This window comes from Protopterus annectens, chromosome 4.part1 (assembly GCF_019279795.1).
Source record: "Protopterus annectens isolate FY-2018-M chromosome 4.part1, PAN1.0, whole genome shotgun sequence".
NCBI classification, from domain to species: Eukaryota; Metazoa; Chordata; order Ceratodontiformes; family Protopteridae; genus Protopterus; species Protopterus annectens.
The window spans coordinates 437,666,106-437,691,666 of NC_056734.1; the positions used below are offsets into that span (position 1 = coordinate 437,666,106).

The 25,561-nt window shown below is 42.5% G+C and overlaps 1 protein-coding gene across 2 annotated transcripts in view; it reads left to right on the plus strand.

The window, feature by feature from the left end:
• Positions 1–17,429, plus strand: part of CUL3 (cullin 3) — a 2,974,786-nt gene extending 2,957,357 nt beyond the window's left edge. For both annotated transcript variants that reach the window (XM_044070245.1, XM_044070246.1), the window contains exon 16: positions 15,564–17,429. In XM_044070245.1, the coding sequence (XP_043926180.1) occupies positions 15,564–15,695 (132 nt within the window). In that variant the 3' untranslated portion in view covers positions 15,696–17,429. The remainder of the gene's footprint in view (positions 1–15,563) is intronic.
• Positions 17,430–25,561: the final 8,132 nt, after the last annotated feature.

The window sequence follows — 25,561 nt, forward strand, 5'->3', positions numbered from 1 at the left end:
GGATATGGGGGCCATTCAGCCAGTACCAGAACAGGAAAAAGGACAAGGTTTTTACTCGACTGTTCTTGGTACCCAGAAAGGACTAGACCTGGCGGCCAATACTGGATTTATCGATTCTGAACACATACCTGGACATTCCAAAATTCAAAATGCTAACTTTGCAGCAGCTTCTGCCCATGCTGGGCAAGAATGCTTGGCTGGTGACATTAGACCTAAAAGAGGCATACCTGCATGTCCCAATGAGACAATCGTGCAGAAGATACCTCAGATTCAAGGCTGGCTTAATGCATTACCAATTCTCTGCACTGCCCTTTGGCTCATCTACTGTGCCCAGGGTCTTTACAAAGTGCCTGACACCAGTGATTGCATTTTGCAGACAAAGAAGTATACAAATATATCCTTACTTGGACGACTGTCTCATTCAAGCAGAGAACAGGGGCATTCTTCTTCAACACCTGGCGTTTGTGAAAAGGCTTCTAACATGGTACACAATAAACGAAAAGAAATCACAACTGGTACCCTCTCAAAAGATAACATTCCTGGGAGCAAGCTTGATTACAACTGCCCCAGATGGCTTACCTCACGCCAGACAAACAAAGACAACTGACTACTTACTTCAAACTGATGGCAACAAAAACCCAGATGTTCTTCATTCCACATTGCTGCAGTCCTAACTATTGGGTAGTCCGCTGTCCCAGTCGGCCCGAATACCAAAGTATATGGCTGGGTCAACAAGATTAGATAGACGCGAGGCAGACGAGGGGGTACTAATCGCATGACCGACGTCATATCCTCAGTCTTTTTTGCCGCATGGTCCGATGCAGAAGCAGTTTTGCGAGTGCAGGTTGGCGTTCTGAAATTTTCTGAAGTCGGAGTTTCAGACCGAATCAAAGTTGGCTAAGTACCCCGTTGGGGAATATTTTGGTTTTTTCTTGCCTCAGTATTTAACCAGATGGCCTTTTTAACCCCGGACAAACAAAATAATCTTTCCATTTACTTCCATCAACTATCTCTTCAGTCCGGGCTGACTGCAAGGACAGTCCTTCAAGCCTTAGGGTTCATGGCATCTTGTATTCTGGTGCTTCCCAATGCCAAACTGCATATGAGGAAGCTGCAATGGTATCTCAAAAATGTATGGACACAGCACTGCCAGGATTTGGACACTGTCATTCAAATACCTTGCATTCAACAGGAATTTTTGTGGTGGGCTCAGGAATGTCACCTAAACAAGGGACTCTCTGTGACCCGGCCAGAGATTCTAACGACAGATGCCTCAGACATTGCTTGGGAGCTCATCTAAATGGAAGGTGGATACAAGACAAGTGGCCTGCCAGACTACAGCATCTACATATCAACATGAAGGAGATGTTAGCAGTCCAGTTTGCATTAATGGCTTTCAAGGAGTTACTTCTTCCAGGGCAGGTGTTGATTCTAACAGACAACACAACTGTCATGTGGTACATCAACAAACAAGGGGAACACATTCTTACCCGTTGTGCAGGCAAGCAATGATTTTATGGGAGACTGCGCTCAGCTTGCAACTAACTCTTCAGGCAAGGTTTCTGCGGAGCACAGAACTCCTTAGCAGATGTGTTAAGCAGACAAATCATGGATCCCCACGTGGAAACTGGATCTTCATCTATTTCGGAAATTGACAGTGTCATGGGGAACTCCAGACATAGATCTGTTCGCTTCTCCACTAAACCACCAGCTGCCAAAGTTTTGCACAAAGAGGTTTCATCACACAGCTTGGAAAGTGGATGCTCTTTCTTTCAGTTGGAAAAATCTTCATGTGTATGCCTTTCCACCTCTGCCTCTTCTCCCAAAGGTGCTCCTAAAGGGTCAGACAAGACAAGCCAAGGATGATTTTAATAGCTCCAGATTGGCCTCGGCAACACTGGTACCCATTACTGAGGAGTCTGGTAAGGAAGCCTCCATGGCCTTTACCTTTGATTCCACACCTGTTGTCTCAGAGGGACGGTCACCTGCTCAATGTCAAGCTTCACTCTCTTCATCTAACAGCCTGGCATATTCTGTTTTGAAACACAGCAGGTCTCAACTTCCTCAACAAGTTTTAAATGTGATTATGGAAGCCAGAAGACCTAGTACAAGGAAAGTAGAAAAATGGAAGAGATTTTTATTTTGGAGTGCAGCAAAGAATTTGGAGATTTCTGAGCCTAATTTTAGTGTGGCTCTTCAATATCTTACTGAATTATTGGACAAAGGTTTGTCTTTCTCTTCCATTAAGATTCATGCTGCAGCAATTTCAGCTCACTATGATTGTGACCCACCATTGTTTTTGCATCCTTTGTTCAAGCAATTTCTTAGAGGGCAAAGAATATAAGACCCCACGTAGAGCTCCTACTCCTGCTTGGGATCTCAGTTTTGTGTTGGAGAAACTTACTCTACAACCTTTTGAGCCTCTACTGCTGATTTGAAATACTTGTCATGGAAGACTGCTTTTTGTTGGCCATTACTTCTGCAAGAAGGGTTTCTGAATTGCAGGCCCTTATGGTAGAGCCTTTTGATTTTCCATAAGGATAGGGTATCATGCATTACTAATCCTTCTTTTATGCCTAAGGTGGTTTCTAGTGTGGCTTTAAACCAAACTATTCATTTGCCTACTTTCTATGCAGATCCCCAAAATAAGGAAAAGATTTTGCACACTTTAGATGTACACAGGCAGTTGCGTTATTATTTATGCAGGACCAAGGATTTTAGGCAGTCTCAGCAGTTTTGTTTCTTTTGCTTTGAGTTCTCAGGGCAAGCCTGTGTCAAAACAAACTATTTCTAAGTGGATTGGGTTTTGCATTGCATTTTGTTATTCCCATCATGGCAAGGATATTCCAGCTGGGATTAGGCCTCATTCCACTAGGGCTACTGCCACTTCAACAGCATTTCTAAGGGGGGTGGCAACTAAGGATATTTTGGAGGCAGCTACTTGGAGTTCAGTGCATACTTTCTCTAAGCATTACCACCTTCCTCTCTACTCTAAATCTAGGGCTGGTTTTGCCACAGCTATTTTGCAAGGCATGTTGACAGCTCCTGCTTCCTTATGATTTGCCAGCCTCCCTTACCTCTGCTTTGGGATTCTACCCAATAGTTAGGACTGCAGCAATGTGGAATGAAGAACATAGTACAGTTTTGTACCTACCATAAATGTAGATGTTCGAGGATCCACATTGCTGCAGTCCAATTTACTCCTCCCTCCTTCCCTCTGTGTTTAGGGGTGGTTGTGTGGGTGAGGTTATACTCTTGTAATTTTGTATATATTGTACATATTTTTGGTGCAGGAGTGTTTGGTGTTTTTGGTTTTGGCCTTGTCTTTTTAGGGTCTTCTGACATCTGGGGCAAGAAAGATATGGCGTCGGTCATGCGTTAGTACCCGCCCCTCCCGCTGGTCCAATCTAAATGCTTGACCGACCACAGCCATATACTTTGGTATTCGGGCCGACTGGGACAGCGGACTACCCAATAGTTAGGACTGCAGCAATGTGGATCCTCGAACATCTACATTTATGGTAGGTACAAAACTGTACTTTATCTGCAAGACAAATTCTGCAGGTTTGGGCTTCATGGCATCCTGCATCCTACTGACTCCATATGCAAGACTGCATATGAGGAAACTTCAATGGTACCTAAAAAGTTTACGGAGTCAACATTGTTACAGTCTGGAAACAATGATTCCTCTCATTCCCTGCCTACAACAGGAGTTTCTATGGTGGGCAAAGGCATGTCACCAAAACATGGGACAGCCCTTCATTCTACCTCCTGCCAGCCAAACCTTAACGGACGCATCAAATTATGCATGGGGGGCCCACATGGCAGGAAGATGCATTCAGGGCATATGGACCCCAAAACAAATGCATCTGCATATCAACCAGAAAGAGATGCTAGCTGTTCAAAATGCCCTGACAGCCTTCAAGGACTTACTTCATCCAGGACAGCCACTGATAAAGACGGACAACACCACAGTCATGTGGTACATAAACAAGCAAGGGGGCACGCACTCATACCCCCTTTGCAGATTAGCCATGGCACTGTGGGACACAGCTTTGACTTACCAAATACATCTTCAAGCTCAATTCCTGCCAGGAAAACAAAATACTCTGGCAGACAACTTAAGCAGAAACCTTATGGATCCTCACGAGTGGAAACTAGATCCACAAGTCTTCAGCATGATAACAAAGAAATGGGGGAGCCCAGACATAGATCTATTTGCCTCTCCTCAAATTTACCAATTGAAAAGATTCTGCACAAGGACTTATCACAGACAAGCATGGAAAGTGGACTCCCTATCCTTCAGTTGGAAAAACCTATCAGTTTATGCCTTTCCTCCTCTGCCTCTTCTTCCCAAGGTCCTCCTAAAAGTCAGACAAGAGAAACCAAAGATGACACTAATTGCCCCGGACTGGTCCCACCAATACTGGTAGCCAATCCTTAGGGACTTGTCTCAATACCCAGCTTGGACCTTACCTCAAAGACCTCAACTATTGTCCCAGCAAAACAATCGGATCCTGCACAATCAACTCCAGACACTGAACCTGGCGGCATGGCTGATCATATAGTTATACAAACAACACCTCTCAGTAAAGCTGTGATGGATGTCATTTTGGAAGCCAGAAGGCCTAGTACTAGAAAATCTTATGCTGATAAATGGAAGAGATTCTGTGCTTGGAATCAAGCACAAGGAACTGATACAGCAGGACCAAATATTCCTCAGATATTACAATACTTGACTGAGATACTTGACAAAGGCCTATCTTTCTCAACTAAAATCCATGCCTCTGCCATTTCGGCTCATTATAATACAGAGCCACCAATCTTTTGTCATCCTTTACTAAAGCAGTATCTTAGAGGAGCCAAAAATTTAAGGCCTCCTAGAAGATCACCAATACCTGCATGGGACCTCAATTATGTATTGGAAAAGCTCACCCTGCCTCCATTTGAACCAGCTGCTACTGCTGATATAAAGTTCTTATCATGGAAAACAGCTCTGCTACTAGCGATTACTTCAGCAAGAAGAGTCTCAGAGCTACAGGCCCTCATGGCTGTGGAGCCTTTTATCATATTTTACCCAGACGGGGTGTCTCTGAGGACAAATCCAACATTTATGCCTAAGGTGTTATCCAGTGTGGCTCTTAACCAAACTATTCATCTGCCAACCTTTTATCCAAATCCGCAGAACAAGGGGGAGAGAATTCTGTATTCCTTGGACGTACACAGACAGCTAAGATTCTACTTGAGCAGGACTAAAGCTCTAAGAAAAGCTGAGCAACTGCTAGTGACATATGCTGCAGGATCAGAAGGAAAGGCTATTTCAAAGCAGACTATTTTCAAAGTGGATAAGCCACTGTATTCGTTTCTGCTACTTACACCATTGTAAACCTGTGCCCAAGGGCATTAGGTCTCATTCCACCAGAGCTGCAGCTACCTCAGCAGCCTTTCTCAGAGGAGTACCAACCAAAGACATTCTAGAGGCTGCTTCTTGAAGTTCTGTTCACACCTTTACAAAGCTTTATCATTTGCCTCTCTACTCCAAGTCCAGGGCAGGCGTTGCCACTGCAGTTCTGCAGGGCCTTATAGCCGCACCTAATGCTGTTTAGCTCCAGCCTCCCAACCATAGCTTTGGGATTCTACCCAAATGTAATGACTGCAGCAGTGAAACTCGAAGAATATAGTACAGTTGTGTACACTTACCATAAATGTAGATGTTCAAGTGTATTCACTGTTGCAGTCCTGGTTACCCGCCCGCCATCCCCCCTTTCATTCTGGAGTTTCTTTCCTTCTCTGTCTTCTACAACCTATGTGGTGTATTTGCTTGTAGATGAAGGTAAAGTTTATATTGATGCATGTATATATATATATATATATATATATATATATATATATATATATATATATATCATGTGGGGCAAGAAAAACTAAAGAAAATGGCATCGGCTGCTTGTTTTATACCCCTGACGACCTGACGTCATGGAAGAAGAGACTGCAACCGACGCAGGACCCAAGACTTTGGAATTCAGGCCGACTGAGGGCAACCTGCCAGCAGATTACCCAAATGTAATGACTGCAACAGTGAATACACTCGAACATCTACATTTATGGTAAGTGTACACAACTGTACTTTTTCCAACTTGGTTTGCAGAATGCATTAACTCTTGTAAGTCTTTATTTTCTGCACAATCAGGAATCAACATCATTTTTTGTTCAATTAGTTTCATAATATGCTACTGGTTCTTCAACATGTGAAACTGGCAATTTAAAGCCCTGATGGTGAGAGTTGCAGAGGTATATACCTTCTTCCCCCATCTGTCTAAAGCCCTAGAATCCCTGTCCGAAGGGGTAGGGCTTTTGGCTGTAGAAGACTTGATACCTTTAGGTCCCTGGGAAATGGTCTCTGGATCCGCAGTGGGATTTTTAAATAGGAATTTGTGAGAGTCAGGTACTTTGTAGTACCTCTCAGGCTTTCTAGGAGGTGGTGGCAAAGTATCAGGGGTAAGACTGGAATCCATGAAGTCATCATCTACAATTTCCAGAACAGAGGGGATAGCTAGAGGCCTGTGCTGAGGCAAGTCTAAAAATTCCCTGAGTCTCTTTTTGGACTGAGGGTAGTCCTGGCACTCCCAGCAGAAATGCTCTCTGAGGGTTTCACTGAAAGAAAAGTCCTCTTGTGGGGGGGGGGGGGGGTCAGAGGGAATGGAATCCTGTGCATCTGAATCCTCATAGGTAGATAAGGGTATGCCCTGGTAATCAGAGGGGTCAGAGTCATCGGACTCCTGATCTGTAGAATCAGAAGGAAAATCAATCCTTTGTATTTTAGAGGGGGAAGGCTGGCTTCCCCTAATTAAAGTAATAAGGTCTTCAGCCATTCTAAGCATTTGTTTCTGTGGCATGGGAGCTTGAGAATGTGCTTTGGTCATTGGTTTCTTAGGCATAGTGCGAACTCTGAGCCTGAGAAATTTGGTAGTTTTAGTCAGAAACGAAGTATTCTGTGTAATACAAACATCAGAAGGTCTGAATACACTCCCAGATGGCCAGTGCCTGTACAGTGGCTCCGGACCCATCCAAGGTAGAGACATCCGCAGGTTCCATAGTCGAAGAACCATCTCGTGGCATACCGGACTCCGAATGGGTCTCAGTAAAGGCCTGCGAATCTGTAGAAGTGGGTATCAGGGGCTGCGAAAGCGCCTCACTGAGTACCGGCGGACTGGCGACTAGCTTAACAGAAACGTCATCAGCAGTTTTGGACCTATGCGGTCTGTGTCTGTCTTTATCCTTATGTTTTTTCAGAAGATCGGTAGTCGGAAGGCTTATTATAGCCATTTCGGAGTATAGAGAACGAGAGCAAAAGAATTTAGTGACAGAGATACCCCGACGACGAATGGTTCGGGAGTTGAACAGGGCACAAAACCTACAGCGGGGAATGTCGTGGTCTGGGCCTAAACAGGTGACGTGGTAAAAATTAAAATCTCTGTGAGGTTTTTGCTTTCCACAGGCAAGACAATTGTTAACTTTCTCTGATATCGGTTAGAGCAAGAAAAAAGGATCCCCAACGGGGTACTTAGCTTTAGAAGACTTCAGGTTTGAAACTCGAATAATGAAAATTTCAGGTAGCGGCCGACCAGCACTTGCGAACTGCTTCTGCTTCGGGCTCTGCTCGGCAAGAAAAGCTGATGTAATGGCGTTGGCTGCATGTTTTATTCCCCTGACGACCTGATGTCATGGAAGAGGCGAGCGCATCTGACACACAAATCCCAAGACTCTGGTATTCGGGCCCACTGAGGGCTACCTGCAGGCAGATAACCCAAGTGTGATGACTGCAACAGTGAAACACGAAGAACATCCTGTGTTTGTTTGTTTTTTTTTGTTTGTTTTTTTTTGTTTTGTTTTTTTTAGAAAAACAGATCTGTTTTTCTCTTCTATGAAACTTTAAAGGTCTATTATAAATATTTAAATCTTGTCTGATGTGGGTAGCTCCCACTGTATTGCGTTTTTGCAATGGCAGGTACAATAAACTTCTGCATTGCAGTAATAGACCATAGGCCACTAGGGCAGCAGCAACAGCACAGGCACTTATTTAGAAATGTTTCTGCACACGTTAGGAGTTGCCATATAGACAACTGATCATACATTTGCCACTCACTAGAAGATATATGCACCACCTAAGGTTCAAACAGCATTTATCACGGCTCTGCTTCAAGCTGTCCACTTTACAGCAGTATCCAGGAAGAGGTTGGGACTTTGTCTAAGTGTTAGGGTATTCCTTTTCAGTTGCCTTTCTCAACAAATGTAGTATAGCTAATTAGCATAAGATTTTCAAGGAGCAGTCACTGTAGTAATAAAACTTCTTTCCCTTCTTCCCCCAGTTTGTGGACTTGTACATAGTTTCTCTTACAATACTAGGATAAAGTGGTTCTCAAATAATTGCATTTTGACCGTTATTGGTCTCAACAGTAGTTATTTTCCTGCAGTAAGCACAGTTCTTTGCCAGGCAGATATATTCAAAAATAAAAAAAAAAGTGTACGGAACTTCGAATATTAACATCGGAAATGAACATTCCCGTATGCACCTAATGTCGAAAACAGCTGTTAATTGTCGAAAATGTCGCTCGCGACATTTTCGACAATTAACAGCACTCCCACCCTTCCCTTAACTCCCTACCTAACTAACCTACACTCACATCTATGCAGGGGGCAAGCCCCCCACACCCCCCCCCACTTAATATTCCAACTCCGGGATCGCACTACAGTGAGGAAAGGGATGTATTTCTCTAACCGCACTGTACCGCAATCCCCTTACATGAGCGAACGTTATAATTGCGAATGCACAGTCCATTCGCAATGATAACGTTTGCTCACATAACCTGCCAAACTATGAAGTATTCGAACATATGTTGTTCGAATACTTCATAGCCGTGCAATTGCACGTCGGCATTTTGATAGTAAACCATATATATATATATATATATATATATATATATATATATATATATATATATATATTTTTTTTTTATATATAATATAATCCCAATCCAAAATACAGGGTTCAGAAAGTGGGTAAACCAAAGTGTTTATGATTTACTGCTTATGTAGTGATGCATCCTCAAAGATCAGCACTTGTGGTTAATATCTGTTTATACAGCTGAATTTTTTGTAACCCCTACATTTGGATCTTAGTATAGTAGGTTAATGGTGGCACTGGTCCCTAACAGAGCAGACATCCTGCTGTCCTTCAAACTGTCATCGTGTCTGTAATTTGATCATACATATTTTACTTGTGATAAAGTGCCAGTGGTATTCGTAGCCACTTTAATCAAATTAGTTGTAACAAGACAGTGCCCTTCACTCTTATTTGTCATACAACATTATAGTCTGTGGTATTAGTTTGCCATTCTGTACTTAAGAAAGCCTTGTTAGCCATTTGTTCACAGGCTTCAGATTTGGAGATTGTGGTGCTGATTCTGTGATGCTCATCTCAGATCTTATCAAATTAAAACGATCTTTAAAAATGTATGTTTAATATAAGCTATAGGTTGTGGATAATGAACTAAAGAGTACCAGAAAGCAACAAAAAACTATCTACATTAACTTAAACACAGACTGCATTAAATTGCAGGAAAATTGACATACGTTTGTATACTTGCATACCGAACGTTTTTAGGTTATGCACTGCATAGGTTCCATGCTAGGCTGTTGATCGAGTAGATCATTAGAAATTTAGCCACAGCATGTCCTAATTGTGATGTGCCTCTTTCCGTAAAGAGTTTTCAGTTTCACATCTTATTTGTTTAGGTTGGATTTGAAGGAAGCCATGTAGCTACTATGTTTCATACATAGGTTCATAGGCCCAAGGGCATTTATAAGCCTAGCCATGTGTGTTGGCTTTCACCACCCCCTTAGATTAGTTCCCTGTGCCTCTGACAAGCAGAGCCATTAGTTCCCTGCGCCTCTGTCCAGCAGAGCCACTGCAGTGATCCCCGGGGTAAATTTTCTGTTTCCCATCCACCTGTCAAGGTTTCTCTTGAAGAGTGCTAGTGAGGGGCTCTGCCTGATGTATATTGGAATCTTGTTCCAAAGCATGGGGGAGTCTCTGGGTCTGGAATCTATCCCTCCAACACATCCTATTTATCGTTGTGGTAAGGTTTATATCCCTAGAGCGTGACTCTCAGGGATTTGTTTTTTTTTTTTTTAGGTGGAGCATATCCATCAGTTCTGGGTTGGACATGGCCTTGTATGTCAAGCAGAGATCACCTCTGAGTAAGTGGTATGCAACCGAGTTTAGCTGGAGTTTCTTTAGTCGGGCTGCATAGGTCATCTGTTTGAGGCCAGTAATCCTCTTGGTGAGGTACTTTTGTGGTCTTTCCAGCTGTTGCAGGTGTCTTGTAAGGTACATCCCAGATGGGGCGTTGTATTCTATAATGGGTCTAATGAGTGATGAGTAGAGAGGCACAATAACCTCCTTTGTTCTGGATGCGAACCCTTTTGAGATTAAGTGGGCCACGTAGAAGGATTTTCTAACCACCTTGGCAATATGATTATCAAAGGAGAGATTGCTATCTACTTGGGTCCCCAGATCTCTCATTACTTTTTCTGTATTTAGGGGACTACCACCCATGTGGTAGTTCATGGGTACTTTGTTTTTACCAAAGGGGATGACTATACACTTTTTGGCATTCAGCTTGAGGCCATGATTTTGACACCAGGTATCCGTCTCAGTGAGACCCTTCTGGAGGGTGTCTGTATCATTCGGAGAATCATTTATGGCCCCTAGTTTGCAGTCGTCTGCAAACTTGGTCAGCCAAAGTCCTCCTCTGCTTGCCTGTACCTCTGAGAAGTATATACCAAACAGGAGGGGTCCTAGGACTGAGCCCTGGGGGGGGACGCCACTTGTAACCGGTTTAGAGTCGGACCTAGAGTCTGCAACTCTCACTGTGTGGGTACTGTCCGTGAGCCAATTTGCAACCCATGTCGTGACGTAGGGGTTAATGTTCAGGTTGGTGAGTTTGTCTATAATACCAGAATGGGGAATGGTTTCGAAAGCCTTTGCAAGGTCCAGGTAGGCTGTGTGGACCTCCTTAGCCTCATCTAATGCCTTTGTAACTGTCTCAAAGAAGTCCACCAGGTTTAGGAGGCATGATCTGCCCTTAACAAAGCCAAACTGGGTGGGGCCAAAGTTTGGAGGTTCCCAGTGTCTCTGTTAATGAGTTCCATGATGATGCGCTCCACAGCCTTGCAGACCAGGCTAGTCAGGCTTATAGGGCGATAGTTCCCAGGGTCCGTTGTGGCACCAACTTTGTGGAGTTAGATAATTGTTGCTGTGCGCCACTCTGTGGGCACGTAGACTTTTAGAGAAGCTGAGTTTGAACAGTGTGTGTAGGTGAGGGGTTAGTTCATTTTGGAGCTGTTGTAACACACAGCCTGGGACACCGTCCAGTCCCATTGTGGCAGTGTTTTTGGCTTTGGATAGGGTTGTTTTAACCTGTGTGTTGGTGATTGCCGGGGCCTTACATTCTTCTGGTATAGTTATGGGCCCTTTAGGGGGTGAGAGGGGTATGAAGTTTGCACTGAACCTGTCTGCCAAAATGTTGGCAATATCAGTCGGTTCAGTTTTGTGCCATTCTGCACCAACTCAGAGCAGATCTGAGAATTTCCACTTAGGTTCTTGACATAGCTTAAGAACGCTTTGTGGTTATCTTGAGAGTCCTTGGCAATTTTTTTTTCGAAGCTAGCCTTGGATGATTTAATGAGGGATCATAGTTTCTTGCTGATACTGATCAGGGATGTCTTTCCTTCTAGGGATTTTGCTCTTATCTGTACTAGTTTCCTCCTCCTGTTGTAGAGACCGTTTATGACAGGGTGTCCACCAGACTGGTTTCCTTTCATTGGAGGAGTGAGTCTTGGTTTTACTTGGATAGCACGATCCATGCATTCCTGCAGATGATCATAGAGTGCCTTTGTATAGGTTTCAGCAGCTTGGACAGCATTGTCCATTGGCGTGGGGGCTGTGAACCTTTCCACCTCGGTCTTAAGCAACGTGAAGTTTGCTTTTGAAAAGTTTTTCACGGTGGTTTCCTTGGTTGGGGGCGGAATCTTAATATCAAGATTGATTAGACTATGGTCTGATCTAACCAGCGAGGGGGTTGATGTCAGGTGTGGAACACCGGTCACCCATATTGGTGATGACCAGGTCCAATATATTCCCTCTGGTGGGGGTGTTGACCAGTTGATCCACGGCGTTCGAGTTTATAGATTCTAGGAAGCGTTGGCAAGGGAGTTAATACTTGAGTAGTTCTCCCAGTTAATGCTTGGGTAGTTGAAATCACCCAGTATTAGGGTGTTAGGTAGGACCCTCATATTTCTCAGTGTCTCTAGAAATGCAAAATGGGGGTCCCGAGTCATGGTGGGTGATCTGTAGCAAGCTACAGTTTGGATTGCAGTTTTGCCCGTTGTTAGTTGCACTTGGATGATCTCTGATGCATTGTGCTGCCCCACTAACCTGGAGGTGTGAGTATCCTTGATGAATATGGATACACCCCCTCCTTTTGTGTTTCGGTCCAGGTTCTGTGGCCGAAAGGTATGGTATGAGTTATAGCCTGGTAGTGCTGGGGTGCTCTCTGGAGCCTTAAACCAGGTTTCTTTTACTGCACAGATATCGATGTTCTCCATACTGAGGAGTGCCTCGAATGCGTGCATTTTGAGGTTTAGACTTCTGGCATTGAGTAGCATTACCCTCAGTTTTTGGTTACTTGTACTATTTACGGTGGTGGGCTTGTCTTTTGAGACTTGCCTAAAAAAGGCACTATGGGGGCGGCAAGAGCCTTTGCCAGTATTCGAAAGCCTAAGTGTGACAGGTGCAAGCCATCTCTTGTGAAGCAATATGGCTTGTCGAGCATGTCATCCCAGGCGGACAGATACTGGATCCCTTTTGAATGACACCAGAAACTTAGCCAATTGTTGAAGGCTACATGATCAAAGAGCCTTTCCATGTTTGTTTTCATGTAATTCAGAGAGGTACGTCTCAGGTCATTCGCACCAACATGTACAATGACAGAGTCATATTTGTACTTGTTCTGGAGTGTCCTGAGTGCTTATGTTATGTGGCGGATCCTGGCGCCCGACAGGCAGCTAACTGTAACCTTCTCCTTGTCCAGCCTAGTTAGTGGGACATCAGTGTGCCTGACTATAGAGTCGTCTGTCACTAGTGTGTTGGGTATGTTATTTTGCCTTAAGGGCTGTGATTGCATAGCACATTTTGTGAAGTATGTGTTTCATGGTTGGTGATGGGTTGTGGAGGTTGCTTGGATGTCTGCTTTGGAGGTCTCTGTTGTTTTTGCAGATTTTTATTTAGATCCTCCGAGTATGTTTTCATTTATTTATGTGTGTTATTTGCCTGTGTTGTTTTTTAGGTCTCTGTGAGACTGGTGGTGTGTTGCAAGTATTACCCTTCTCCTCTTGACAGTCAGTTACAGTCTGGGGTTGAGAGAGCTTTGCCTCCAGTCTGGCTGTATAATTGCATCTCTCGCATATATTAGTGTTTGGTGGTAGGAGGAGAGGGTTGTCTGTGTACATGAGGCAGTTGTAACATTGCCTCAAAATGCCCAGATTCACCAGTTAGACTGGAGAGTACACCGGAAACTGCCCTTTGGACATGCCTGAATAGGTAGAGTGAGCTGTTTTTCTGATTGACTGGTGGGGACGAATAGAGAGCCTTGTTCTTCTGGACAGTGTAAGGGGGGCTAGTGCTAGGGGTATTTAGTGCTTGTTATGAGTTTTAAGCAAGTGCTGGGCTGTAAAATGAATGGTTTGAGTGCTAAAGTTGAAGGTTTGTCTAGTTAAACTTAAGAGTGAACTTCGTGGAGTCGGGAATAGTTTAACCCTGGCTAGCCCGTGCTGCCCGGCACGCAAAACTGCGCAAATGCGTTTTTTATATTAGAAAGATTAGAGAGAGAGAAATTAGCCGAAAATAGAAATTAGCCCAAAATGGCCAATAAAACTACAGTTTATGTGCAGAAACCACTCCTCCAAGGGCAGGTAGGCTGTTCAGAGCTCCCCACTCTCACTGGTGAACAAAGAAACTTCCTTTTTGCCCAAGTAAGGCATGGCCAAACACAGAAGCTTAAACACAGTCAGGTATCGGCAGGTTTCTGAAACTGGACTTTTCTAGCTTAGTAAGGTGGGAAAATAGCAATATTTTTTTTGTTTTTTGTTTTTTTTTCAAGAAAACAGTAGAAACAAATGCAAAAACACTTTTATAGTGCTGTACAGATTAGGATCTTATTCCAGAGGGCAGGAGGGTCAAACATTTTTGCTTTTTTATTAAATAAAATGTGAATGGATTTTTGTAGCAAATTTTCTTTATTGATAATTTTATGCATTCTCATCAGATGTCAGTTATGCTTCTGATCAGCTTACATGTCCACAGAAAGAGAAAATTCAAGAATTAGGGATGGCAGAGTTGACAAAGGTTTAGTGGGAGAATTTGTGTATTGCTGCAGAAAGACTAATGGTGGCAGTAGGAGTCAACTGATTATGTATTGCTTCCTGAGACGCTCCTGTTTGTTTGTAGCTCCTGCTGAGTCTCTCTCCCTCTTTCTGACACTGCAGTTGTCCAGCTTACATTTCTACAAAAAACAACCTTTTCTTATAAATCAGTGATCAATACCAGACATGGCAGATTGAAGTACTTGGCAATAATAAACAACGTTTTGACAAAAGGTTTAAATTTGCCTAGTGAAGTACTGCATAGTGATACTGCATAAGGTGTTTAGTCACCAAATGAGTGCACTTTTTGACATAATACAAGTACAAGAAGTAATTTAAAAGCATTTTCAACATTTTGCTGTGTTTTTCTTTATTCTTCTTTGGTCGCCTGTTATGCCATGTTCTGGATTGCGTGTTCAACTTCTGCCACATGACTTATTGTTGCTATTTTGTGGTGCCATCAGTATAACAGATTTGCATGCTTCTTTTTCTCTGTTAAGAACTGTTTCCATCTAGCTCTGCTGTACCCAATCCCCTTCTACCTTAAGGCAAGGCTTCATGGAAAGTGTTCCCAGAAGACAGGCAGGCTTTATCAGTGCCTTATCCCTTTCCTTGCAAACTTATTTTTCTTAACTCTGTCACACCTTTCCCATTTTTTAAGCCAGCAAAGAACACACACACACTGTTGATAAATGTATGCATGTGTGTGCTTCGGGGGGGGGGGGGGCACTGCTGCTGATTGCTTATTGAGTAGTGCAGCCTTGTTTTATGTCCACATCTTTCAGCTTCCGCCATGTCTTCAGTAATTAATGGTAAGGACTGATGCATAAAATTAAACAATTACAAAAGTTTTGTTGCAAAACCAAAATGTTGCATCATGACTGCTTTTTGCCTTTCATTACTAAAAAAAAACAGGTTTCATCTGGCACTAAATGGAATCTGGTTCTGTTTTGCTACAGGACAGTCTTGATTTGCTAGAGGTCATTGAATACAAAATAGTATCAAAGCTGTTTTTTTCCCTGTTAGTGGCTGATGTGTAAGCATTGATATTTCTTTTTCTTTTTTTATAAATTTTTCAGGTAACTCAACAGCTGAAAGCTCGCTTCTTACCAAGTCCAGTTGTTATTAAAAAAAGAATTGAAGGACTTATTGAAAGAGAATATTTAGCACGAACACCTGAGGACCGCAAAGTGTACACATATGTAGCATAAAAGCATTCTAAAGATTGGTTAACAGTGGACTATTTTTCGCATGAACTGGGAAGTTCCTTTTAAACCATTAAAAAATGAAGACAACCACTTTTCACCTCATTAAATTACAGTAAATGTCCTAGACTGTTCAGTCTTTTAACTCCCCACAAGAATATGTTCAACATGAAAGAATCCGGATTTTGACATTTCACAGATTTTTTCCCTGCAGAGGTCTTCAAGATCTTCAGTCACAGTTCTTCGGAAAAAATGTGAATGTGCTGCCATGTTTACATCAGTGTAAGAAAGCAAAGGGCAAATAAACACAGAAAGTGGTTCATCCTTAAATAAAATTACTGAGGAGTATTTTTCCCCAGATGTCGATGCATATGTTTTATTATTATCACAGAGCACCTTGTGTGTGTTTTCAGGCTGGGTCAGAGTCACTTTGCTGAAAGAACTTGTAGGTTTCACATTTATGATCATCTGTTTTCAGGGGGTTATTTTAAACAGTTGTTTTCAGTTAAGTTGCCCTTATATACTTCATAGCAAAGCTAAAGTACGTTTTACAGCATGTTATGATTCTTTACATACAGGCAAAGGCAAGACAGCCTGAAGTTTTGTTTGGTCCCCAGAGAAAAATGGAAAGCATGACCTCATTACATCTTAACCCGGTTGTAATTTGAGTTCTTCCAAATTCGGCTGAGATTGGGTTAGGTTTGTTCTGCTTTCTTTTGATGGAGACAGTAGCAAAAGAAATTTTAGTCTGTATAAAATGTATAATAATTTTTTTGCTGGTGTACTCACTGCTGAAGGTGGGTGATATGTACATGGAATTGTTTCCATTGCATTCAATGTAGAGAAACAATTTCAGTTAAACTGATTTAGTGTAATTTAAACCCACTACTTCTAGTGTATTATAGCAGAGGGGACTCTGTTTAAAATAAATTAGTTCCCTCTTGAGACTGTGATGAACTTTTCTTATTTATTGATGTCTTATTTTTATAGCCACATTTCCCTATATTTAATTTTATTCAGAAATGCATCAGATTTAAGACCATTATGCGCTATTAGTGATACTTTTTGAGGGTTACAAGCAAAACTAGCAATAAGTTTTGTCCGGCACATACCTGCATACAGGCACAGTAGCACTTAGCGTATAACTGGTTATTGGGAAACATGTATAACAAGTATGATATTACAACAGTGGAAAATATGCCATTATGACATCAAATCAGAAACACAGTGCAAAATACTTTGGGTGCTGTTATAAGTTAAATGACACTGAAACATGAAATGTACACGCTGTCTTCGCTAATGGAGGAGTGACTTTCTGAACCAACCTTTGTGACTCAGCGTTGCTCTACCACTTGTAGGTTATTCCTGGGATGCACTATGCTTATACTTTTCTCTGGGTGATACAAGACGAGCAGGCACACTATTAGTATAAAACAGGACGAGCTTTGACTTGTTGAAAGAATTTTTGAGTCTTGAATGCTGGTTCGCAAGGTCACTTTCTTTGAGTTCCATACCCTTTGACAGTGCACCTTCTTGCCATAAACTAAATTAATTGAACTGCATTTTGGGCTGTTTTTCATTTGATGACATCACTATTTGTGTAAATGGATTTACTTCACTGCAGGGAGAATGTATATTTTTGTTCAGTGAGTGGGTTAATCAATCCTGTTTTGTGTATGCGCATGAGTGTATATGCAGAACTATTCCATTTTTGGTTATTAAACATTCTTAGGAGAAGGATGGGAAATCTTGATTATTGTGTTCAAGCAATTTGCTGCTGCCTAATATAAACTAGAGTTTTTGCATCTTTTTTTTTACCAAGATTCATTTGTCTTTCAGATAAACGTGTAATGTGTCATATCATCCCTTTTCTTTCCTTAAAGTGATTTTTCATCTGTGAGTTTACCTCCTGTAAGAGGAGCTGTCTTAAGAATGTGGTTGATTTGATCTTACTTCTGTGAAGAGTTCATTGTAGCTGTAAGTCATTAAATTTGAGTGTACTCCCTGGCATAACTGCACTGGTCCAGTCATTCATTCTGTGCATGCTTGTCTTCCTTGTGAAGGCCAGCACAGGTACTTTTGACAGGAGGTGCAAAGAATCATATGTATAAGCAGTGGTGGAAAGTGCCCTTTTCAGTTCCTTTCACCATTTTGAAACCTAAATTCAGTTGTGGGTCAGTGTGAGTGCTGTTTTTATTTCATTGTTGCTATTTTAATAGTTTTGAAGAACTCTGTCAACTGTTACTATCTGAAAACTTCATTTAGGAAGGTATGTGTTCTACTTTTGGGACTGTTAGCAAGTGTGCTTGAGAAAAGACATTCCCCTAAATACGTTTACATACAGTATTTACAATATAGATAACTGAATTGACTTTAAAACTGAAGAGAGCTACAGTTAAAATGTTAGAAGAGCAGTCCAAAAAAAAGCTCAGCTAAGGAGACACTTCTAAGTCTCATAAAATGGAAGGAAACTAAAGATAAACTTTCTGAGGAACAGACTGAAAACAAGATGGTCAGTGTTAAAACAAAGTCAAGTCCTCGTCCATTTCGCTGAATGAAGCCGTAGGCATTTTAACAGCTCCCATATCACAGCTGCACAAAGAGTCTGTCATCTCAGACTGCCTATAAAAATCAAGCCAGAGCTAAGATCAGTAGGTTCATAGATTAGTACTAGGCTAACTAGCCTTGTGGGCCATTTCAAGCCTAGCCAATTACCCCATGTGAGAATCAAACCCTGCACCTTGTGTCTGTAAGGTAAACACCTTAACCATTAGGCCATTCTCCCACCATTACCTTCTTTAAAGCTTCAGAAAATAATGATTCAGGTTCTAGTACTTCAGCTGCAAAAAAATTGGGTACGTTGTTGATACTACTGGGAAACTTCATGGGTGTGTACTTATGAAAAATGAATCCATTGATGGTACTGATGAAGGGCCCTTCTATACACAGCCTATTACTCTGTCAATTCAGTTTTAAGCATATGTTCAGGAGGTGGCTTCTTCCTGTTCAACCTTTGTCAGCCATTCCATGTAACTATCATAGATCTACAAAATTCAAAGTTAAGAAACCTTCACCAATACCATCATCTGTAAGGTAAAGGAAAAAAGGTCACTTTTCCCCTATGTATTATGAGGAAGATTTTTGTTTAGCTAATACTGAGTTTCCATTAGTTCCTGATTCAGATCGTGATGAGACAGCCTTTCAGTCATCAGACTTGCCGTAGCAGATATTACTTTTGGAGAGACACCTGTGTGGGAGATGAATCAGATTGGCCATATGGGGACATTTCTTCAACTAGAAGCATTGCTTAGAAATAAGATTGCAGCAGACCAGATGGTGTTTCCCTCCATTATTTGGTGTTTTCCAGAACATCAGTACAGTAAACTACAAGAACCACACACACACACACACACACAGGCCGTTGCCCCTAAAGGAGCAGCTAAGACTGTATAGGTCATCTATAGAAAAGTCTGATTTATATACTAACTTTAAAAGCATCCAGTCACTGTTTCCTTTCTTTTGGTCCACCGAGAGAAGGATAATTGTTTTAGACACTAGGCCTTTTGGCAAATAATGTAGAGTTGTTGACTTATGTTAAAAGGTAATGTATACATCCAGTATTTCTTGTAAGATCCATAAATTGTTTCTCATATAGTGACCTTCCATAGTTCATTTCTGAGCCACATTCAGAATACCATTCAGAGCCAATGTGGGGGGACACCAGGGATAAGTTGGGTTCAATACAGCATCAGATGAAAAGTGAGCCGATAATGCAGTGAACATCTGTAAGATTGTTAGCATATGGGGTGGCTCTCAGAAGTCATGCATAGCTTGAGGGCTGAATATTTTCCTTGATGGCAAAATGCAGATATTATATCCCCTTATGCCATTTTTATACATTGTTTCTCAAATCAGCTAATATTTCTTATTGTTAGGTGTTATAGAGAAAAAGGGAAGACCTATGTTGGCAATTAAACTGTTTCTTTCATACCCACTTTTCAGTGTATGAGGGAAATTACTATCCAGAAGACCACTTTACAGGAAGCAAGCCCTGCCCAAAAGCCATATGGAGATCAGCATTCTCCTTTCCTACTTGAAGAAAAGAAAAGTAGTCCTTAGCTAAGATTATCTTGGTTACTACAACATGGATCCCCGTCTCTCAGTCACTGTGGCAGGTAGTCATCAGTATTTTGCAGCAGTTTGGGAAACCTTTACATAACACAAGTGGCTCGACCTTTTCATAAGGCTTATCCCAAAGACACACTCAACAGGAACGGCCCACTTGTATGATTCAATGGAACAGTTGTTGAGAAAATCATGTCTCAGGCTTAGGATCAAGTTCATATTCGCGGCTTATTCTGTTCACATAGAAAGCGTGAACATGGAAATTAGTGTTAGATTTTTCAAATCTTAGTAATTTCTCTATTTTACAAACTTCAGGATGATATTTAAAGATGCTGTTTGCCTTGCATAGAATGCATTTTATTTCATGATAGCAGTAGCCATGGAGGATGCATAACTTCACATTCCAGTAAAGCTGACTCGCACAAAACATTTCAGATTCCGTGTTGTTCATTTTCATTTCCAGTTTGCCAAACTTCCATTTGATCCATCCACAGCCCTAAGACGATTTACGTGTCCTCTTTAGTGTTTCCACATCTGAGGAGATAAAAGCATTTTTCATACTTAATAGTAACGCGACAGTCGCTCAGACTCGAACTGTTTGGTTACCTGCTGATGATCTTTTAAGCATACATAAAATTTTCAAGGAGCTCCCCATCCTGTTCTCATAAACTAACTTTATTGGGAGCAGTTACAAACTTTATTTAGATGAAAGTGTTTGAAATCCAAAGAAAAAGTTGTGGAGATTCAGAAGTTTATACAGCTTTTTCATCGCTTCTAGCAGTCACAGCTTCACCATACTTTTGGCTTCTGAAGAATGTACCATCTTGCATTCTTATGGTTCCCTACACAAGACTTCACATGAAAAAGCTATTTTGTTATGCAGAATATGTGGAGTCAAGCTCCGGACTCTCTAGAAATTGATTCCTGTACTGATTTCAGTGTTGGCGTTTCTGTTAACAAAGTGCTGTCAGTGTAACAGCAGGAATGTCAATTCACTCTTCCCTACTCCTCAACAGACTTCTGTTAATGGTTGGAGATAAATCTATCTGTACAGGATAACTGGTCTCCACATTCACATCAACTTGTAGGAGATGAAATTATTTGCAGAGATTATTCAACGCCCTTAGGGGTAGATCTGATATTGTCAATTTTCATTTTATCCTTAACATATGGGTTCGATTCCGACATCGGAACTAACTTAACTGTTACTACAGCTCGCATAAGCCAAAACCTTTCAAACTTCATCTCTACCCATACTCCCTCTATATTGGTTACCTTAGATCTCATTTGCTGCTTTTCAAGACAGACACATTCACCATAGCTCGCGAGCTAAGTAAATTTTCTTAATAATTTTCAAAATTTTCATCATAATCCTGTTCTATCTTTCCTTCATCTTTACTGTCTTATAGCCTTATATTCTCCTTTTGCCTTTTCTCTACCCTTCATAGTTAGTTTTTCTCCTTTCCGTACACCTTTGTGTACCTCTGACTATCATTGCTGGTAGTCTCTTTCCGTACACTTTACCTTCACTATCATTCTTGATAGTTACTTTTCCTTTCCATACACTGTGTACTCATACTATCATTGTTGATGGTTTTCTTCCTTTCCTTAAAAAAAACCTTTCCTATCCTTTTTCTAGTTGTTGAGTGCCTTTTCTGTACATTTCTTTGAGAGACTGTGGTGTGTGCTCCATTTTGTTATGGCTGAAAAGTCTAAGGGTCCTCTGGCTTCAAAAAATGCCAGAAGTGTGGCCACAAGATTCTTGTCTCCCAGATTTGCACTTATTGTGCATGTGTTGTTTGGGTCCTGTTCACTTGCAGGAGGATTGTAGCATTTGCCGTAACTTAGGTCAGAGAGCCCTGTAGAGAGGAAAAGTAAGTTAATTTTGAAAGGCTTGATTTCTTCCGCCTTTGGAGAGGTTATATCTGCTCATGAAAAGAGTAAGACAGATATTTCTTCTCCTCTTCCTTCTCCGTAGAGAAGATAAAAAGAGGAGTTTGTCAGTACCGACTTCTCCGTCGGCTCCAACACCAAAGAAACACAAGATGCTCAGTTCCTAAAAGCGTATTGGAACCAAACAATTCGAAATCTAAATCTACAGTACCAAGAGAATCTCTGGTACATACAACTTTTCCGGGCTATTAAACATTGATGCTGAAACTCTCAACACAAGACAAAGTACCTTCTGGCTCTTCATCAGCACCTTCTACTAATAGAAATTTTGCCCAGGACAACCTACTCCCCCTCTGTCCTTTGTAGGTGAACTGCCTGAGGTTTTTCTACAAGGGCCTAAATCACCCTCTGTAATGTCAGTCCGTTCCACCAAAAGCCTTTGAGAACTGGATGTGGAGAGACTATTGAGTAAAATTTTATGGGCGAGAGTTTCACAGGACTTCCTTCAGCCCCAACCTCTGCAGGTTTGGATGCCGAACCACCTTTTACACCTATTACTACTCCTCTGACCTCCTCTGAGATCTAAGAGCTCCCAGCTTCGAGTCATCTGGCACTGGTTGCATCAGTTCCGGAGATTTCCCTCCCTTCAAAACCGGTGATTACCCTAAGTTCTTTAGTTCTTTTGGATCTTGGGACCTCTCAGTGCTGTATCTGCCCTGTCAGCACTGAGGGGCAGGAGTCTTTTTTTTTTTTTTCAGAGCTGTTCCCTGCCCCGTGGAGCATCGGCTGTGGCTTCTGCCCTTGGGGGGGGGGGGATCATCTTGTCAAAACAGGGAGTGACCATGGTTCAAAGAAAGTCTGTGTCTGTTCTGGGCTCCCTTTCCTCTTTGGGGGGGCAGTCTTCGAGGCAATGGAGAGGGCTTTTTCTAATACAGTCACTCAATCGGCTCCTTGCTCCTCAGAGCAAATACCCCCTTCTCATTCCATTATTCAACCTGTGTCTCCACTGGGGCAGCAATTGCCAAAACTGCAGAAACCTCAGATACAAATTCTGACATCTTCTAATACCTCACCAGACTATCCTCCAGAAGAGGTTCCTCAGAAGTAGTAGTGCAAGAGGAAGCACTTAGAATTCCCCTTAGGAGTCAGTCACAGAGGACACTAATTTTGATGAAGGGGAAGGGTCCCCAAGGTCACCCCCAATGATGTCTCATTTGAAGACATCCTCAAAATTTTGAAAAAGTGACTGGAAGTCCCAAAACTGTTCTTCAGAAGAATTAGTTTACCTACAGGCTTTCAGTACCTGTCATTCTACCTCTTGGGTGATTTTGTCTGCTGACGAGCTCATTCATTTGATTTCCCAGTGGGTGTGGAAGGCACCTGACACCATTGAACCCATCCCCAAGAGACCGGACATAATTTTATCAGTCCCTGAGGACAGACAGTTGTGGTCTAACGGTTTAGAGGTAGATACCATGGTCGTGGTGGCCACCACTAAAAAGGAACTCGCAGAGGAGAAAGAATCTGTCCATCCTCCCAACAGACAGTTTTAGGTGATGGATAGGTTTGGGAAGCGGGTTTACACTTCATTGACCTTTGCTGTAAGGTCTTAGTTCCTGGCACATTTTACCAGACTCCAAAGGGATCTGATCAAGGAGCTGTTACTGAGGGAGTACAAGAGAAGGTTGCTTCCCAGTTGGCCACCCTGGAGTCTGTGCCAAACTCGTCAATGAGGATCATTGTGCATGCAGCCAAAGGGACTATCAGAATGCCGGGTTGAGGTGTAGCCATAAGGAGGCATGCCTGGATGAACCTTTCCAACTGTCTTCATTCATCAATGCTCCTTTTGTTGGATCATTCCTATTTGGCCCAAGTGTTAGAGATTATCTAGGTGTGAGAAGGATAGCAAGACCTTTTCTGCAGTGGGCGGTCGTTTTTCCACTCCCCAAAGATCCTTTTCCAGGAATCAGATAAGTGGTGGAAAATGTGGTTCAGAAAGTCCCAAGGGCCTTTCCAGAACACACACACACAGTCTGTTCCCCCAGGGGCAGAGGTGGGGAACCACAATGGAAGACTCCATCCATGCAGCAGAGGTGGCCCTCAGAGCCAGGGCTTCCGGTACTTCTTTTCGAGTAAGCCCTTTCATCATTCCTGAAGGGAGGCCTGATCACCTTCCTCTGGAGGCAGTCAAGGGACGCTTATCCTTGCACCTAAATGCCTGGCTAAACATAACAGATTCTTGAGTGCAACGGATTATTTCCAGAGGTTGTATCATACCCTTTTCCCTTCATCCCCCCCAAATGCAAAAAAATCCCTGATGATCCACCCAGTCAGAGGGAACCGGCAGTTCTAGAAATTCAGAAACTGCTAGGCAAGAGAGTCATCCAAGAAGTCCGACCAGACAGGATCCGGAGTTTACACAAAATTCTATTTAGTGCCAGAAAAGACTGGGGACTGGAGACCAATTTTGGATCTCAGTGTGTTGAACGCATTTTGACTGGAGGGTCACGGGTACGGTCCATTCTTTCATTTTTAGGAAAGGACGACTGGATGTGCTCGGTAGATCTTCAGGATGCGTATTACCACATAAATATGGATAAGGGCTCCAGAAAGTGCCTCCGCTTCTGGATGGGAGCCAGTCATTACCAATTCAGGGCACTACCCTTTGTTCTCACCACAACCCCCAGGGTGTTCACCAATTGTATGGCAGTAGCAGCAGCTCAATTGAGACTGCAAGGATTCCAGGTGTTTCCATGTTTGGACAACTGGCTCATTACTGCTCCGACCAGGCATTGATTGATAGAGCCAAGCGATTGTTCTCGGCAGCTGTGCATACCAAGGAATAATGCTAAACCGTGAAAAATCTCAACAGTCTCCAATTCACAGTTTAGAGTTTATAGGGGCAGTGCTGAATATGACAACTGTAGCATCCCTTCCCCCAGTGAGACTTCAAAAAATCATAGCCCAGATTCAAAAGGTAATTCAAAACAAGAAGGTATCCACTTATATAGTTTTACAGGCCCTAGGTTCTATGGCAGCGACAACTCTAGTTCCCCTAGCCAGATATCACATGACATTTCTGCAGTGGCTGCTGGCATCTCAATGGTTTATGCTGTACCAACCCATATCATACCAGATGTTGATCAATCATTGCAGGGAAGATCTAGCTTGATGGATTCACTCCAAAGAAATTCTTCTGGGCCGCTCCTTCGTCCTTCCAGAACCCAAGGCCATAGTGACCACGGATGCCTCCCAAATCATACCAGATGTTGATCAATCATTGCAGGGAAGATCTAGCTTGATGGATTCACTCCAAAGAAATTCTTCTGGGCCGCTCCTTCGTCCTTCCAGAACCCAAGGCCATAGTGACCACGGATGCCTCCCAAATTGGGAGGGGGGCATTTTCTGGTAAAGACTGTCCAAGGTACTTGGTCCCCCTTAGAGTCCAACTTGTATATCAGTGTTCTGGAACTAAGAGCATTGCTTTTAGCATTGCAAGCCTTTCAAACAGCTCTTCCTGTGGGAATAATTGCAGTTCAAACAGAAAATATGTCAGTAGTTTGGTACATCGACAAACAGGGAGGAACCACATTTTAACCCCTTTGTCGAGAAGCACTCGGAATGTGGCAGTGGGCAATCTCTTCCAAATGCGTTCTGATAGCAGCACACATTCTGGGGAGTTCCAATGTGATAGCAGACAAACTGAGCCAGATGTATTCTCCAGCCTCATGAGTGGTTTCTCAATCCAAAAGTGATGGAAAGGATTTTCCATCAATGGGGCCAGCCTTGCAGTGACCTGTTTGCCTCTCCCCTAAACAAGTGCAGCAGCTACTTTGCCCTGATTTCCCTCCAGG